Consider the following 15,378-nt stretch of genomic DNA (forward strand, 5'->3'; position numbering starts at 1 on the left):
CCCTGCAAGTATTTTTATTCCAGCTCTTGTCTTCCTTGGTGAACACTCCACTTACCACCCAGCACTGTAAAGAGAAACCCAGGTTATCAATCAGGGTTCTCCAGAGAAACAGAATTAGGATAGACAGATAGATAAATGATAGACAAACAGACAGATACATATCAGTTACCGATACACATAAACGCACACACACATACACAATTATTACTATTATTATTATTATTTTGAGACAGAGTCTAGCTCTGTCACCTAAGCTGGAGTGTAGTGGCGTGATCTCAGCTCACTGCAACCTCCCCTTCCTGGGTTCAAGCGATTCTCCTTCTTCAGCCTCCTGAGTAGCTGGGATTACAGGCATGTGCCACCAGGCCCAACTAATTTTTGTATTTTTAGTAGAGACGGGGTTTCACTGTGTTGGCCAGACTGGTCTCGAACTCCTGACCTCGTGATCTGCCTGCCTCAGCCTCCCAAAGTGCTGGATTACAAGCGTGAGCCACCGTGCCCACTATATATATATATATATATATATATATATATATATATTTTTTTTTTTTTTTTTTTTTTTTTTTTTTGAGATGGAGTTTCATTCTTGTTGTCCAGCCTAGAGTGCAATGGTGCCAACTCAGCTCACTGCAACCTCCGCTTCCCGGGTTCAAGCAACTCTCCTGCCTCAGCCTCCCGAGTAGCTGGAATTACAAGCATGCACCACTATGCCTGGCTAATTTTGTATTTTTAGTAGAGATGGGGTTTCTCCATGTTGGTCAGGCTGGTCTTGAATTCCCGACCTCAGGTGATCCGCCATCTCGGCCTTCCAAAGTGCTGGGATTACAGGCATGAGCCATCGTGCCTGGCCTATTATTATTATTTTAACAGGGCCTAGCTCTGTTGCCCAGGCTAGAGTGCAGTGGCGTGATCTCCCCTCATTGCAAACTCTGCCTCCTGGGATCAAGCCATCCTCCAGCTTCAGCTTCCCAAGTAGCTGGGACCATAGGCATGTACCACCACACCTGGCTAATTTTTGTATTTTTTGTAGAAATGCGGTCTTGATATGTTGCCCAGGCTGGTCTCAAACTCCTGGGCTCAAGTGATCCTCCCACCTCAGCCTCCCAAAGTGCTGGGATTATAGGCAAGAGCCACTGCACTCGGCCTGTGACTGATTTATTTGACTTAAGATAAGGTTCTCAAGGTTCATCCATGGTGTAGTAGGTGTCAGAATTTCCCTCCTTTAAGGCTGAATATTCCACATGTGTAGATGCCACCTTTGGCTCTATCCCTCCATAGACACTCGGGCTGCTGCCACCTTCTGGCTCTGGTGAATAACGTTGCTATGAACATGGATATACACAGATACCTGTTGGAGTCCCTACTTCCACTTCTTTTTGGAATATACTGGGAAGCAGGATTGCTGGATCATATGGTGATGGCAGCCACACCATTTTACATTCCAACAGCAGTGCACAAATATTTTTCCATATTCTTGCTAGCACTTTTATTTTCTTTTTTCATTTTTTTTTTTTTTTTTTGAAAGACAGTCTCACTCTGTTGCCCAGGCTGAAGTACAGCAACGCGATCTTGGCTCACTGCAACCTCCACCTCCTGGGTTCCAGTGATTCTCCTGCCTCAACCTCCTGAGTATCGGGGACTAAGGCACCCGCCACCACACCCAGCTAATTTTTGTATTTTGGTAGAGAAGGAGTTTCACCATGTTGGCCAAGCTGTTCTCCAGCTTCTGACCTCAAGTGATCCGCCTGCCTCAGCCTCCCAAAGTGCTGAGATCACAGGTGTGAGACACCGTGTCCCGCCCCAACACTTATTTTCTATTTATTTATTTATTTTTGAGACAGGGTCTCGCTCTGTTGCCCAGGCTGGAGTGCAGTGATGTGATCTTGGCTCACTGAAACCTCTGCCTCCTGGGTTTAAGTGATTCTTGTGCCTCAGCCTCCCCACTAGCTGGGATTACAGGCACCCGTCACCACGCCCGGCTAATTTTTTGTATTTTAATAGAGACAGGGTTTCTTCAAGTTGCCCAGCCTGATCTCAAACTCCTGACCTCAACTGATTCGCCCGCCTCCGCCTCCCAAGAGGGAGGCACACCTGCCGAGATTACAGGTGTGCATCACTGCACCCAGCCATTTTCTCTATCTGTCTATTTATTTATGTGAGACAGAGTCTTGCTCTGTCGCCAGGCTAGAGTGGAGTGGTGTGATCTTGGCTCACCGCAACCTCCACCTCCCAGGTTCAAGTGATTCTCCTGCCTCAGCCTCCTGAGTAGGTGGGATTACAGGCAGGCGCCACCACGCCCCATTTTCTCTCTTTTTAATAGTAACCATCTTAATGGGTATGAGGTATAAATGTTTGGTTTCAAAAATAAATTTTCAAAGTCCTTTTATATTTATCCGTTTTGCTGTGTGCTTGATAGTCCTTTGCTCTGCAGTCCCTCATCCCTCAAAACAGACACTACCATAAAATAAAGACTTTGGGGGTATTGGCCAGGCGCAGTGGCTCATGCCTGTAATCCCAGCACTTTGGGAGTCCGAGATGGGCGGATCACAAGGTCAGGAGATCGAGACCATCCTGACTAATATGGTGAAACCCCGTCTCTACTAAAAATACAAAAATTAGCCGGGCGCGGTGGCGGGAGCCTGTAGTCCCAGCTACTCTGGAGGCTGAGGCAGGAGAATGGCGTGAACCTGGGAGGCGGAGCTTGCAGTGAGCTGAGATCACGCCACTGCACTCCAGACTGGGCAACAGAGTGGGCAACAGAGTGAGACTCCATCTCAAAAAAAGAAAGGAAGGAAGAAAGGAAGGAGGGAGGGAGGGAGGGAGGGAGGGAGGGAGGGAGGGAAAGAAAGAAAGAAAGAAAGAAAGAAAGAAAGAAAGAAAGAAAGAAAGAAAGAAAGAAAGAAAGAAAGAAAGAAAGAGAAAGAGAGAAAGAAAGAAAGAAAGAAAGAAAGAAAGAAAGAAAGAAAGAAAGAAAGAAAAAAAAGAAAGAAAGAAAGAAAGAGAAAGAAAGAAAGAACGAACTTATGGAGGCCAGGTGTGGTGGCTCACGCCTGTAATCCCAGCACTCTGGGAGGCGGAGGCAGGCGGATCATGAGGTCAGGAGATCAAGACCATCCTGGTTAACATGATGAAACCCCATCTCTACTAAAAATACAAAAATTAGCCAGGCGTGGTGGCACGTACCTGTAGTCCCAGCTACTTGGGAGGCTGAGGCATGAGAAACATGCAAAAAAAAAAAAAAAAAAAAAAGAAAGTATGGATTTCTTTGATAATTTCAGTTTCTACTGACTCAACAGAAAAGAGTCTCCAAATTGAATCTTTTTTTTTTTTTTTTTTTTTTTTTTTGAGACAGAGTCTTGCTCTGTCACCCAGGCTGGAGTGCAGGGGCAGGATCTCAGCTCACTGCAACCGCCACCTCCAGGGTTCAAGTGATTCTCCTGCCTTAGCCTCCAGAGTAGCTGGGATTACAGGCATGAGCCACCATGCCCAGCTAATTTTGTATTTTTAGTAGAGACATTATTTCTCCATGTTGCTCAGGCTGGTCTCGAACTCCTGACCTCAGGTGATCCACCCACCTCCGCCTTCCAAAGGGCTGGGATTACAGGCGTAAGCCATCACACCCTGCGGAACCAATTTTTAAAAGAAAAGTACAAGCCGAGTGCAGTGGCTTACGCATGTAATCTCAGAGCTTTGGGAGGTGAAGGCAGGAGGATTGCTTGAATTTGAGTGATCAGAACAGGAATTTGAGACCAGCCTGGGCAACACAGCAAGATTGCATCTCCGAAAACAAAAAAGAAGTACAGGCCTGGTGTGGTAGCTCACGCCTGTAATCCCAGCATTTTGGGAGGCCGAGGCAGGCGGATCACGAGGTCAGGAGATCGAGACCATCCTGGCTAACATGGTGAAACCCAGTCTCTTAAGAAATACAAAAAATTAGCTGGGAATGGTGGCAGTGCCTGTAGTCCCAGCTACTCCGGAGGCTGAGGCAGGAGAATGGTGTGAACCCAGGAGGCGGAGCTTGCAGTGAGCCAAGATCACGCCACTGCACTCCAGCCTGGGCAACAGAGCAAGACTCCCTCTCAAAAAAAAAAAAAAAAGTATAATGACTTAAGAAAGATTGTGTAATTGGACATTACAGTCAATAGAATACAAATTATGTGACTTTTTAATAACATAATTAGTAACTTTGCTGAAAAGAAGACAAGAAAACAATTTTTATGGAAGAAATATATAATAATTTAGAAATTATGAAGTCTTCACTAAGCAACGCTGCCTGCCCATCCTCAGAGCAGGTGGACATGCCCAGCAGCGACTCACTTCAGTCATCTCTAATGTTTTGCTGACTTCCGGTCAGATAAAAGCCATCGCTTTATGGATGTCTTTTTTTTTTTTTTTTTTTTTTTTTTTTGAGATGGAGTCTCGCTCTGTTGCTCAGGCTGGAGTGCAGTGGCACGAGCTTGGCTCACTGCAAGCTTTGCCTCCCGGGTTCAGGCCATTCTCCTGCCTGAGCCTCCCGAGGAGCTGGGACTACAGGCGCCGCCACCACGCCCGGCTAATTTTTTGTATTTTTAGTGGAGAGGGGGTTTCACCGTGTTAACCAGGATGGTCTCGATCTCCTGACCTCGTGATCCGCCCGTCTCGGCCTCCCAAAGTGCTGGGATTACAGGCGTGAGCCACCACGCCCGGCCTAATTTTGTTTTTTTATTAGATACTGGGTTTCGCCATGTTGGCCAGGCTGGTCTCGAACTCCTGACCTCAAATGATCCGCCCGCCTCGGCCTCCCAAAGTGCTGGGATTACAGGCCTGAGCCACCACCGCACTTGGCCGTGACTCCTTTTAAATGCTTGCACTTCGATGGAAGACGTTGACGGGGGCCTCCCGATGCCAGGGCCGGGCTGCCACCCTCTCCCGCCCCAGACAGCAGGACTGGGCTCTGAGCCGAAGGCAGGAGCAGCTGGCGGCTGCCAGCGCGACCGTGGGACCTACTGTGAGCCGCCACGACCCTCCTTGACTCGCCGTGACCCATCGTGATCCGCTGTGATCCTCCTTAAACTGCCGTGACCCACTGTCACCCATCGTGACCCGCCGTAACTCTGGGGTTGTTTGCTGCTTGCTGCCCGAGCCTGGGCGTCCCCGTGGGCGCGGGTGACAGCGCACGGGTTTGGGACGACAACCCGAGCTCCTCATCGCGGCCGGAATCCAGGCGGCTGCAGAGCGAGGTCTGCGGATTCGGGGGTGGAACCCTGGGAGGGAAGGGGAGCCCAGGGAGACGCCGCAGCGTGAGCCCGCCTGGCCCCAGCGCCCACGAGGCTCCCCCTGACGCCGTGGGCAGCCGGCGCGGCGCTGCCTTCCGGCCCTCGTCTCGTGTGCTCCAGCCGCCCCAAGCAGGGCCTGGGCCCAGCGCCCGGCGGGCTAAGGAAGTTGCGGCTCGGCACCTCCCCCGGGGACCCTCCAACGCTCGGCCGGCCGGAGAGACGGCGCTTCCCAAGCGGCTTTGCGGCCGCGGACTCCAAGTCCCAGAGTGCCCCGCCCCAGCTTCCCCGACCCCGCCCCCCACCTGGCGTCGCGCGTACCCGAAGCACACCCGGCCGGAAGCCGCTGTCGGGGAGCCCGCGGTGGCGCTGGACGCAGGTGAGGTGGCACCGGAGTCAGCCTCACCCTGGGCCCTGGATGCTCCGTGAGAGTCAGGGAACGCTGTAGGGGTCTGGGATCGAGGGGCGTGGGGGCAGCCTGGGGCCGTGGTAGGGGGTCCGGCTGCGGTGAGGTCTCCTCGCGTGCTTGGGAGCCGCGCGATGCCTGCGCAGGGCCCCTTCCCGTAAGGGCTGGTCCTGGGGCCCTGCCGCGGAGCCCGAGCAGGTTTTCGGCTTCCAGTATAGGATCCTTGGGGGTGGCTGCGCCCCAAGGCCTGTCCTGCCCTGGAGGAATCTGGCTGGCCAGGGGTCTCCAGGACCAGCCCGCCTCGAGTGGGCGTGGGCTGCACACAGGCGCCGCCTCGTGCCTGTCCCTAGCATGCGGGCTTTGGCTGCAAGCCGTGTTAACGACTTGCGCCAGAAGCCCCAGTCCCAAGGTTGTCTGCCTCCCCTCTTATCAGCCAGAGGGGAGAAGAATGTACCTTTTATCGGTCCAGTGGGGGGTCGTGGGTTGGGAACAGCTGCTCTGGGCTGGGTGGTAGCTCAGGACCCCTGAGTAGGCTGAGAGCTCCCTGGGGAACAGGGCTGCGACGAGGGGGTGCCTCTGTCCAGCTGGGTCTTTCTGGTTGCCAGTGGACTATGTCCCCACCCTGAGGGCCTCACTCTGTGCCAGTTGCCACAGAAGAGTGGGGCTCCAAAGGATGGGAGTATAATGGCCTCAGCCTCCCACAATTTGACACTACAGGTGCAACTGACATGGGTGAACCCCAGGGGTCCATGCGGATTCTAGTGACAGGGGGCTCTGGGCTGGTAGGCAAAGCCATCCAGAAGGTGGTAGCAGATGGAGCTGGACTTCCTGGAGAGGACTGGGTGTTTGTCTCCTCCAAAGACGCCGATCTCACGTGAGTGAGCTCATCCCGAGATCAGCCCTCCTCCCTATCCTACCCCTGACCGCAGAACTAAGAGCTCCAGGCTGGGCCTGTTCCTGAGTCTAGCAGTAGCTGTGTGTCTGGGTCCTTCCTGCTAGGTGGCTGGCCTGGCCTGGGTGTGCTTGGCTGTGTTCCTGGGCAAACACCCTCCCATCTCTTCCCGGAAGCCTGCACCCTCACACCAGCCAGGCCCTGGGGCCACCCTCCCTTTTGACTGTTCCTCCTGCCATAGTCCCACCCAGTCCCTGCACTCAGCACCCAAACCTGGAGTGCTGGTTCCCTCCAGAGCCTCCTGACAGCCTGGCTCCCCACAGGGATGCAGCACAGACCCGCGCCCTGTTTGAGAAGGTCCGACCCACGCATGTCATCCATCTTGCTGCAATGGTGGGGGGTCTGTTCCGGAATATCAAATACAATTTGGACTTCTGGGTAAGTGAGGGTGGCCCCAGCAAGCACTGGAAACCAGGATCCCAGGTTCTGGGAACTTCTTGGCGGCCTTCCCACTCTCACAGGCCCACATTCCCACCCCAGGAAGTCCCTGAGGATCAGGGCTTGGCACAGCCTGGTGGGGGCAGCCCCTGAGGGACCCCTAGTCACTCACACTTGGTACTGTGGACAGAGGGGCAATGCAGGTGGGCCTGGAGGCACTTGGCCCAGAAGGAAAAGCCGTGGAGCTGACCTGTAGCATTGGGAAGCTGAAAGGAGCCAGAGGCCACGTGGGACTGGGAGCTGGTTCCTGTCCCCTGAGTCCCCAGGGCCTCTGGAGCCTCTGGCTCCCAGGACTGTGCTGGCCCAGCTCCCCTGAGCTGGGCCCACTGCACACTCCGGGGTGCAGGGGTGTAAACAGAGCTCTGTGCATCTGCTGCCTGTGACTGGGGGAAGGGGGCGTGGTATAAGGGCCCTGCCATGGCTAGCTGTGTCCGGGAGGGTTGACCCCACAGGTCTGTAGGCAGCAGCCTTACCTTAGCTGGCTTTGCTAAGTGTAGGAGGCACTAGGGTCAGCAGAGGCTCAGACCAGATTCTGCCCAAGAGCCCTGTCACCCCAGAGCCCTCCTTGTCGGTGTCTCGGCCTTCCCAGCAGGCTGCCTGGCCACCACCTCTCCCTTCTCCCAAGACCAGTCCCAGTGCTCCAGCCATGCCATGTCTAGTTCATGCACAGGAAGTGGGGCTTGCGGGGTGGACTTGGCAAGGGCAGGCTTCATTAATCCTGGGAGGTAGAGCCAGATGGGAGCTCCTCCAGGGTGGTGAAGTAGACTGCCCCATTCCCCATGTAGTGGGAGCCCCAGCCCAGCCCAGGGCCAGACTGGGCTCCTTCCCAGCCTCCACTACCTGCCCTGACCTCAGCAGCCTCCTGTGTGGGGTCCATCCCTGAGCTGGGAGTGTGGTGTTCTCCTCACACTGGAAGGCAGAGCCAGCCCCTCCTCCAGCCTTGGTGGGGCTGGAGAGTCGTGGTGTCTGGAAGCCCAGAGGCTTCACCTTGTCCCGAAAGGGTTAGGATGGGCAGGTTTGGGTCCTACCATGGCTGAAGGGCCAGGGTGTATCTCCACTTCTGCATCTGGAGGAGCAGGTAAGGGCTAGGATCTGAGCTGGGGAGCCTGATTGGTCCCCACCTCACCCCTGCAGAGGAAAAATGTGCACATCAACGACAACGTCCTGCACTCGGCCTTCGAGGTGGGCGCCTGCAAGGTGGTGTCCTGCCTGTCCACCTGTATCTTCCCTGACAAGACGACCTACCCCATAGATGAGACCATGGTGAGGGGCGGGGCCTGGCTGTGGGCGGGGCTGGGGAGCCTGTGGGCGGGGCCAGAAAGTAGTGGCCTCTGCCTCTCCCGCCCCCGCAGATCCACAATGGGCCGCCCCACAGCAGCAATTTTGGGTACTCGTATGCCAAGAGGATGATCGACGTGCAGAACAGGTCCTCACACCCGTCCTGCTGAGGCCCAGCCAGGAGTGGGGGAGAGGGCCCCCAGGGGCGGGTGGGGCCGGCCGGTGGGGTCTTCGTGCCAGCCTCAGTAAGAGGCCAGCAGCAGCGTGGGGTGGGATTGCGGGCCCAGGACGAGGGCAGGAGACACTGTGCCTCCGCAGGGCTTACTTCCAGCAGTACGGCTGCACCTTCACCGCTGTCATCCCCACCAACGTCTTTGGGCCCCACGACAACTTCAACATCGAGGATGGCCATGTGCTGCCTGGCCTCATCCACAAGGTGCACCTGGCCAAGAGTGAGTGCATCCGCCCCACGGGGTTCTGGGGCTCAGCTCGAGAGGAGGTGACTCAGTGCCTCTGACACCTGCTCCCTCCCCGAATCTGCAGGCAGCAGCTCGGCCCTGACGGTGTGGGGTACCGGGAAGCCGCGGAGGCAGTTCATATACTCGCTGGTGCGTAAAGGCAGGCATAGCTCTCCCCAGAGAACCTGCCCCATTGAGCCCTGGGCTTGCCCCTGCTGGGCTGTCGGGGAGGCGGTGCAGGAGGGAGCCTCGGACCAGGAGAGAGTCTGGGCTGAGCTCTGAGAGGAACCATCTCTGGTTCTCGTGGAGGCCCCATAGCCTCCTGTTTCCAGGAGTCACTGGTGTAGCTCTGAGCTCCGAGGGAGAAAGGAGGGACCTCTGGTCCCCAGGCTGAGCCCCCACTGAACAAGGACAACAGTATGGACTCCCCGGCAAGGGTGTTTGGGAGAAGGGACCTGTGGCTATACCCATGGTCTCTTGACCCTGCCTGTCTGACCTGTAGGACCTGGCCCAGCTCTTTATCTGGGTCCTACGGGAGTACAATGAAGTGGAGCCCATCATCCTCTCAGGTGGGCACCTCAGCCCTCAGCCCCCAGCCCCCTTCATGGTGGGACAGGATCTAAGGCTGTCCTGGGAGGCTGGCTGAGGGGTGGGAGCAGGAATATTCATGAGCAGTTGGGGGGCAGCAAGGGGAGGCCTGACCCGGTGGCTCCCCACAGTGGGCGAGGAAGATGAGGTCTCCATCAAGGAGGCAGCCGAGGCGGTGGTGGAGGCCATGGACTTCCATGGGGAGGTCACCGTATCCTCTGGCTCCAGTGCTGGGGGTTGGGCGGGGGCCCCTTGGCAGGCTCCATGGCCTCCCGGCACAGGGCCAGCGTGGGTGAGACACTGTGGAGGGAGGATGCCTACCCTGGCAGGCGGAGGAGCTCTGCTGTGGCTCCCTGGGAATGGCAGAGGTTCAAGGACAAGCTGCGGGGGCTGGGAGTGGAGGTGCTCCTCTCGCTGTGGCCTTGACAAAGCATGCAGTTTGATACATCCAAGTCGGATGGGCAGTTTAAGAAGACAGCCAGTAACAGCAAGCTGAGGACCTACCTGCCTGACTTCCGGTTCACACCTTTCAAGCAGGGTGAGCCCTGACCCCACAGCCCTCCACTTGGTGGCCCCCACACCTGCTGGCCTGCCCCAGCCTCTCCTTCATGCTCCCTACCAGGGCAAAGGTGAGGCGCCCCCCTCAGAGCCTATACTGCCCTGGAGGTGGGACACCAAAGCTCAGAGGGGTGACTTCCCTGTCCCTGGGACTCCCCCCACTTCCTCCCATGTGGCCCTGGCCCTCCCTGCCCATGGCCCTCACCTGCCCGCCTCTGCAGCGGTGAAGGAGACCTGTGCTTGGTTCACTGACAACTACGAGCAGGCCCGGAAATGAAGCTGGAAGGCAGGAGCAGGTGCCAGCGGACCATCGGCTGGCAGAGCCACCACCCATCAACCCTGCCAGGAGCTGAGGGCACCACCTGGGCCCACATTCCGTCCGCTCTGCAGCCCCAAGCATCTATCCAGTGGGGCCCCCATTCACATCAGTCCTCAGGGAAACCAGGGCCCGGGCAGGCCCGGTGCTTTGCTCCCCACACTGGCCCCCGGCCTTGCGTGTGTCCACTCTGATCCTGTGTCCCGCTCCCTGGGAGCCAATAAAGTGCATTTTCACAGGCCTGGGCTTGGCAGCTCTGTGCTGAGCCATGCCCCACACCGAGGTACTGCCCCCGAGCCTGGCCAGCCCTGGTACCCACTGTCCCCCTGGCTTGCTGTTCAGCCCCCGAGAGCTGGTGACTCCCTGGGGTGGAAAGGCTGCAGAAGCTGGAGATAGGAAGGCACGCGTGTGGGCAGGCAGCAGGCAGGCAGCAATGAGACTGGCGTGGACAAGGATGTGCAAGGCAGGGCCAGTCCTAGCCCCTCCTCGTGGCCACCTGCAGGCCTCAGTAACTTGAGCTCACTAGGGCCTCCCTGCCTCAGCCTGAGAGCTCTGGGGACACTGGTCTAGTGGGCCGGAAACATCTAGTGAGCCAGCCAAGCTGGGCCCACGGATGGATCTGAGGGCAGGCTGATGATTCGGTGGCTCAGGCTTCCCCTGGCCTGGCCCCTCGTCTCTGGCTCTCAGGCTTGGGTGTGGGTCCCCACCTGGCCCGTCCCATGGAGAAGGACAGCTGCCTGCTGGACAGGTCAGCTCCAGCTGCCAGAGGTGGGGTGTCATTTCTCCCCCCCTCATTCTCAGAGCGGAGACAGCAAAGTCCAGAATGGTTCCCGGGACGGTGCCTCACCCAGGCAGGGTGGTGCTGGGGTATGGACCAGGAGCACTTTGCTCGTCACCCCCTTTCTCAGCGCCTTGTACAGAGGGGGCCTCTAGGCTAGAACCCTCTGGTCCTCCACGCCCAGGACCCAGACACCCTCCCTGGCTCCTGGCCTAACCCTGGGCCTGCCTCTTCTCAGGGTCCCCCTCCTGGGCGCCCTGTGCTGTCTTCACGCACAGGATGCCTTCTGGCTGCAGGTAGGGCTTCCTGCTTCACTTCTTCCTTTGTTAATTTGGGCAGCACTGGTGTGTCCTCCCTGTCCTGGCACTGAGTCCAGACCTGTGTCCTGCACCCAGCCAACCACTCACCTTATCTGTCACTGCCCCTTTGTGTCAGGCAAGCCAAGGTGTCCTCTAGGCCTCCCCTGAGACTGGCCTCCTCTTGGGTCAAGGCCTCCCCACAGTTTAGGCCTCAGCTGAGGTGGCCCAGCCTCCAAACACCTTCCCTGACAGCACCATCTCAGCCCCTGTCTGAGCATCCACCCTGCCCTGCTGGGATTATTTGTCTGCAAACTTCTGGGAGTCCTGCCTCAACCCCCACCCCTCATGCCAACATCCCAGGACCTGGAGCTCCAGGAGGTGGGTTGGCCTCGTTCACAGTGTATCCCCTGGCACCAGCCCTTTGTGGATAAAGGCTCTGCCCATGTGGGGGTTCAGGAAAGGCCTCCTGGAGAGGGTGGTGCCTGTGTGGCCACTTGGATCCGCCAGGTGAGGAACAGTGGGAAGAAGCCCAGCCAAAAGCAGAGGTGCCCTGGACACAAGCCATGGGTGGCTGGGTGTCCAGGTCAGCTAAGGGCTCCTAACGGATGCTCAGAAGCCTGGCCCGGCATGGGATGGAGAAGCTGAACAGGACTGGGCCTTCTTTTACTCACTGTGGCCCTGGGCACTCGGCCAGCAACCCTCCTTCACCTCGACTCGGCGTACTTGTTTATGATGAGCTTGTCCTTATGTATGATGGCATGGCACTGGATGCCTCCGGCCCCTTTCACCTCCCCATAGCCTGGGTCCCAAGCCATCACTGGCCCAGGGGGCCTGGGAGAAAATCCAGGGGGTCTGTGTGGGAAGGGGCTGGCAGGATCCAAGGTGGCAGGAGAGACAGCTGCCGACAGTGTGCTGGTGCAAAGTGTGCACCACCCACATTTCTTGGCCGCGGTGGCTGAAGCAGCCTTGTGGTGGCTTTCTATCCCTCTCTACGTCATTTGCTTTAGAGCCTTGACACTCTGGCCGTCCTGCGTGTGTGCTGACTGTAGTCCGTCTACACAGCCAACAAGCAGGGCTGCAGGGTGGGGTCCAGTCTGTCCCATCTGCTGCTGTGGGGTGGCCTTGCCCAGGCCCAGAGCAGGGCCCAGAGGCTGCAGCTGCACAGTAAATGTTGAATCAATGAGAGGATTTCATGACTGAAGAGCTTAGAAAACGTCAAAGGCTTCAGAAGAAAATAACATCGGTAACATGCAGCCTTAGATTAGATGATGAAAACAAAACCGCACTCAGATCTTCAAGCCTTATTTTCCTTGTGTCATTAAAAATGACGCCCCCCCTTTGCGACTGTCCCCTCCCCTTCCCGTCGATCTCAGGCCCCTGGGCCCGGCCAGCTCTCCGTGACCTGGGCCTCCACCCCTCGTGCTTCCCCGCGGCTCCACCGCCTGTCGTCGGCGGGGCCTCAGTGACCGCACGCTCCGGACCAGCCCCGCCACCCGCTTCGCGAGCCCTCCCGTCCCGAAAACCAACACCCGGACCTCGCACGCCCGACCGGGACCCCTCCGCGCTCCTCCGGCCCCGCCCCAGTTTCTCTCAGCCAATGGACAGTGAGGGGCGGCCTGGCCGCTTCGGGCCAATAAGCAGCGAGAGGCGGGGTCCCCGCGCCCTGCGAACCAGTAGAGTGCGGACAAAAAGCCGGCCGGAGCGGGGCGACAAGATGGCGGCTGCGGGGTCGGCTACGCGGCGCGTGGGCTTCGTGGGCGCGGGCCGCATGGCGGAGGCCATCGCGCAGGGCCTCATCAGAGCAGGTGGGGCGGCGCGGGGCTGGGCCTGCGGCCTGGCGCGGGAGTAGCCCCGTGGGAGGTGCCCTGTCGCGAGAGTGGGGCCGGAGGCGCGAGCCCAGCCACTCGGGTCTCAGCTTCGCTGGGTGCAGCCGGAGTCACGCCTTTTTCCTCTTACTTTTTTGACGTGGCTGCGGGAAGATTTGAGTTACACGTGGCTAGGTGCTGCTTCCGTGGCCGGCTTCCTGGCCGCGTGGCCTTGGCCAGGCTCACCTCTTCCAGCCTCTGATGTTCTCTTTGCGCGCCAGCCCCTCTCCGAGCAGCAGGGCTTCTCTTCCAGACACCTTAGCTCTAGGGACACCTGGGCCAGATCATCCATCCTGTGCCAGTAGCACTCCCCACGTTGTGACAGCCAAAAAATGCCTCCAGACACTGCCGAATGTCCCCTGGGTGGCGGGAGGAGACAGGTAAAGTCATCCCCTGTTGAGAAACACTGCTTTATGGCCGGGATATTTATGCTGACCATATACTTCTCCAGGCATTTAGAAGCCTCTCTGCAGATTGTGGGTAGGGAGAGCTGGGTGACTCTTGGCTCTCTGCCTTCAGCCGTACTTCAGGGTCCAGAAGAATCAAGATCCATCAGGAAATAGCTTACTGTGAGTTTTACCTGTGAAACCCGGCAGTGCCACATGCCTCCCGGAGCTGTACTGGTTGAATGAGACAATATGTCTAATGTTGAGCCTAGTACTGGTGTGTATGGGTGGCACTGTCATGATTAATTGCTGTGTTTAGGTTGTAGTGTACACTTCTGTCTTCCTGTTCGACCTTACCAAAATCTAACCCAATCTCTCCACCCCTGAACCCCACAAAAGCAGATGATTTCTACCAAGTAGGCATTTAGCCTCTTCTTGGACATCCCAGCCAGACTCTCCCTCCCGAGGAACCTGGGCCCCCATTGGGCCTTCTGTGGCCAATCAGCTGCCTTTGTACCCACCACACTCCCCCAAGGCCTGGTGTTCCTCTTCTGCTCCAGGCAGCCTTCCCTTCCCTGGAGACAGAGGCCCCAGGGATGTGTCCTCACCAACGAGGCCAGCTCCTGGCCTCCACACCCAGCAGCAGTCAGGGGCGTTGACTGCCAAGTAGAATCAATGGATATGATTGCCTGGGCCCAGTGAATGGTGCATCCTGCTTTGGGTTCCTGAGGCCAGGAGGGGGCCCATGATGGGCCCGGCGTGGCTGAGCCTGAGAGGCCAGGTGAGCTCCTCCCTCTCCTCACTGCCATCCTATCCCACCCCCCTCACCAACCCCTCTTCCTTTTCTTTTCTTTCCAGGGAAAGTGGAAGCTCAGCACATAGTGGCCAGTGCACCAACAGACAGGAACTTATGTCACTTTCAAGTGAGCATAGAGCCTAGGTTCTTCATACCCTCCAGAGCCCAGGATAGCGCTTGACTCCTATCCCACTAAGACACCTATTAGAGCCAGAGATGGGTGGTTTATTTAGCTGAAGTTTGGAGACTGGCTGGTCTGGGCTGGGGAAAGGGAGATGAGAGGCCAGGAGGAAAGTAAGGTTGTGGAGGGCCAAAGCAAAGTGTTTGTGTGTGTGTGTGTGTGTGTGTGTATGCGTGTGAGTGCATGCATGTGCACGTGTGTATATGCGAGTGCATGCTCACATGTGCGTTTGCATGTGTGGTGTGTGTATGTCACTGCGTGTGTGTACGTGTGTGTGATTGCATGCTCATGAGTACATGCATGTGCACCTGTGTGGTCGTGAGTGCATTCGTGTGTACGTATGTGCTCGTGTGTGTGCGTGCACATGTGTATGAGTGCGTGCGTGTACACGAGTGCATGCTCATGAGTGGGTGTGTGTACACGTGTGTGCTTGTGAGTACATGCGTGTGTGTGTATGTGTGTGCTTATGAGTGCATGCATGTGCACGTGTGTGTGTGCTCGTGAGTACATGTGTCTGCACGTGTGTATATGTGAATGCATGCTCGTGAGTGCATGCATGTGCATGTGTGTGTTTGCATGCTGGGGTGGTGGTCACAGACATTCACTGCGGATGGAGGGCTCAGGGCTTGGGGAGGCGCTGACATCAGGATGGCCTGTGAGGAGCAGGGTTAGTCTGGGTGAGTCTTGGGCATTGGAGAAGTTGGGGTGGTTTAGACACTTGCAATGGGAGAGACCCTGGGACCCATGGGAATGTGTGGCCTCCAGCAGGAAGGGCTGTGGTGGAGAGGGTGTGCCGCTCACACAGCCCCTGAGGCCTGGTCCTGGTA

General features: G+C 57.1%; 2 protein-coding genes across 4 annotated transcripts in view; both read left to right on the plus strand.

The window, feature by feature from the left end:
• PYCR3 (pyrroline-5-carboxylate reductase 3) overlaps positions 1 to 15,378 on the plus strand; it is a 154,155-nt gene that overhangs the window by 135,907 nt on the left and 2,870 nt on the right. Inside the window, exons 2-3 of one of the 2 annotated variants that reach the window (XM_050800973.1) lie at positions 13,018 to 13,128; positions 14,433 to 14,497. In XM_050800973.1, the coding sequence (XP_050656930.1) occupies positions 13,038 to 13,128; positions 14,433 to 14,497 (156 nt within the window). In that variant the 5' untranslated portion in view covers positions 13,018 to 13,037. Of the gene's footprint in view, positions 1 to 13,002; positions 13,129 to 14,432; positions 14,498 to 15,378 lie in introns of those variants that run through there. The other variant, XM_050800972.1, reaches the window with a different exon arrangement.
• Positions 5,548 to 10,487, plus strand: GFUS (GDP-L-fucose synthase). Of its 2 annotated transcripts, none has more exons than XM_050800954.1 (11): positions 5,548 to 5,631; positions 6,376 to 6,532; positions 6,874 to 6,988; positions 8,183 to 8,311; positions 8,401 to 8,474; positions 8,645 to 8,778; positions 8,870 to 8,934; positions 9,287 to 9,353; positions 9,504 to 9,583; positions 9,811 to 9,910; positions 10,152 to 10,487. In XM_050800954.1, exons 2-11 carry the CDS (start codon positions 6,387 to 6,389, stop codon positions 10,205 to 10,207), a joined length of 966 nt encoding a protein of 321 aa, XP_050656911.1. In that variant the 5' UTR covers positions 5,548 to 5,631; positions 6,376 to 6,386; the 3' UTR covers positions 10,208 to 10,487. The 2 variants fall into 2 exon arrangements, with proteins under 2 accessions (XP_050656911.1, XP_050656912.1); XM_050800955.1 differs by lacking the exon at positions 5,548 to 5,631 and adding an exon at positions 5,640 to 5,696.

The sequence above is a fragment of the Macaca thibetana genome, chromosome 8 (genome assembly GCF_024542745.1).
Source record: "Macaca thibetana thibetana isolate TM-01 chromosome 8, ASM2454274v1, whole genome shotgun sequence".
In the NCBI taxonomy this organism is placed as follows: domain Eukaryota; kingdom Metazoa; phylum Chordata; class Mammalia; order Primates; family Cercopithecidae; genus Macaca; species Macaca thibetana.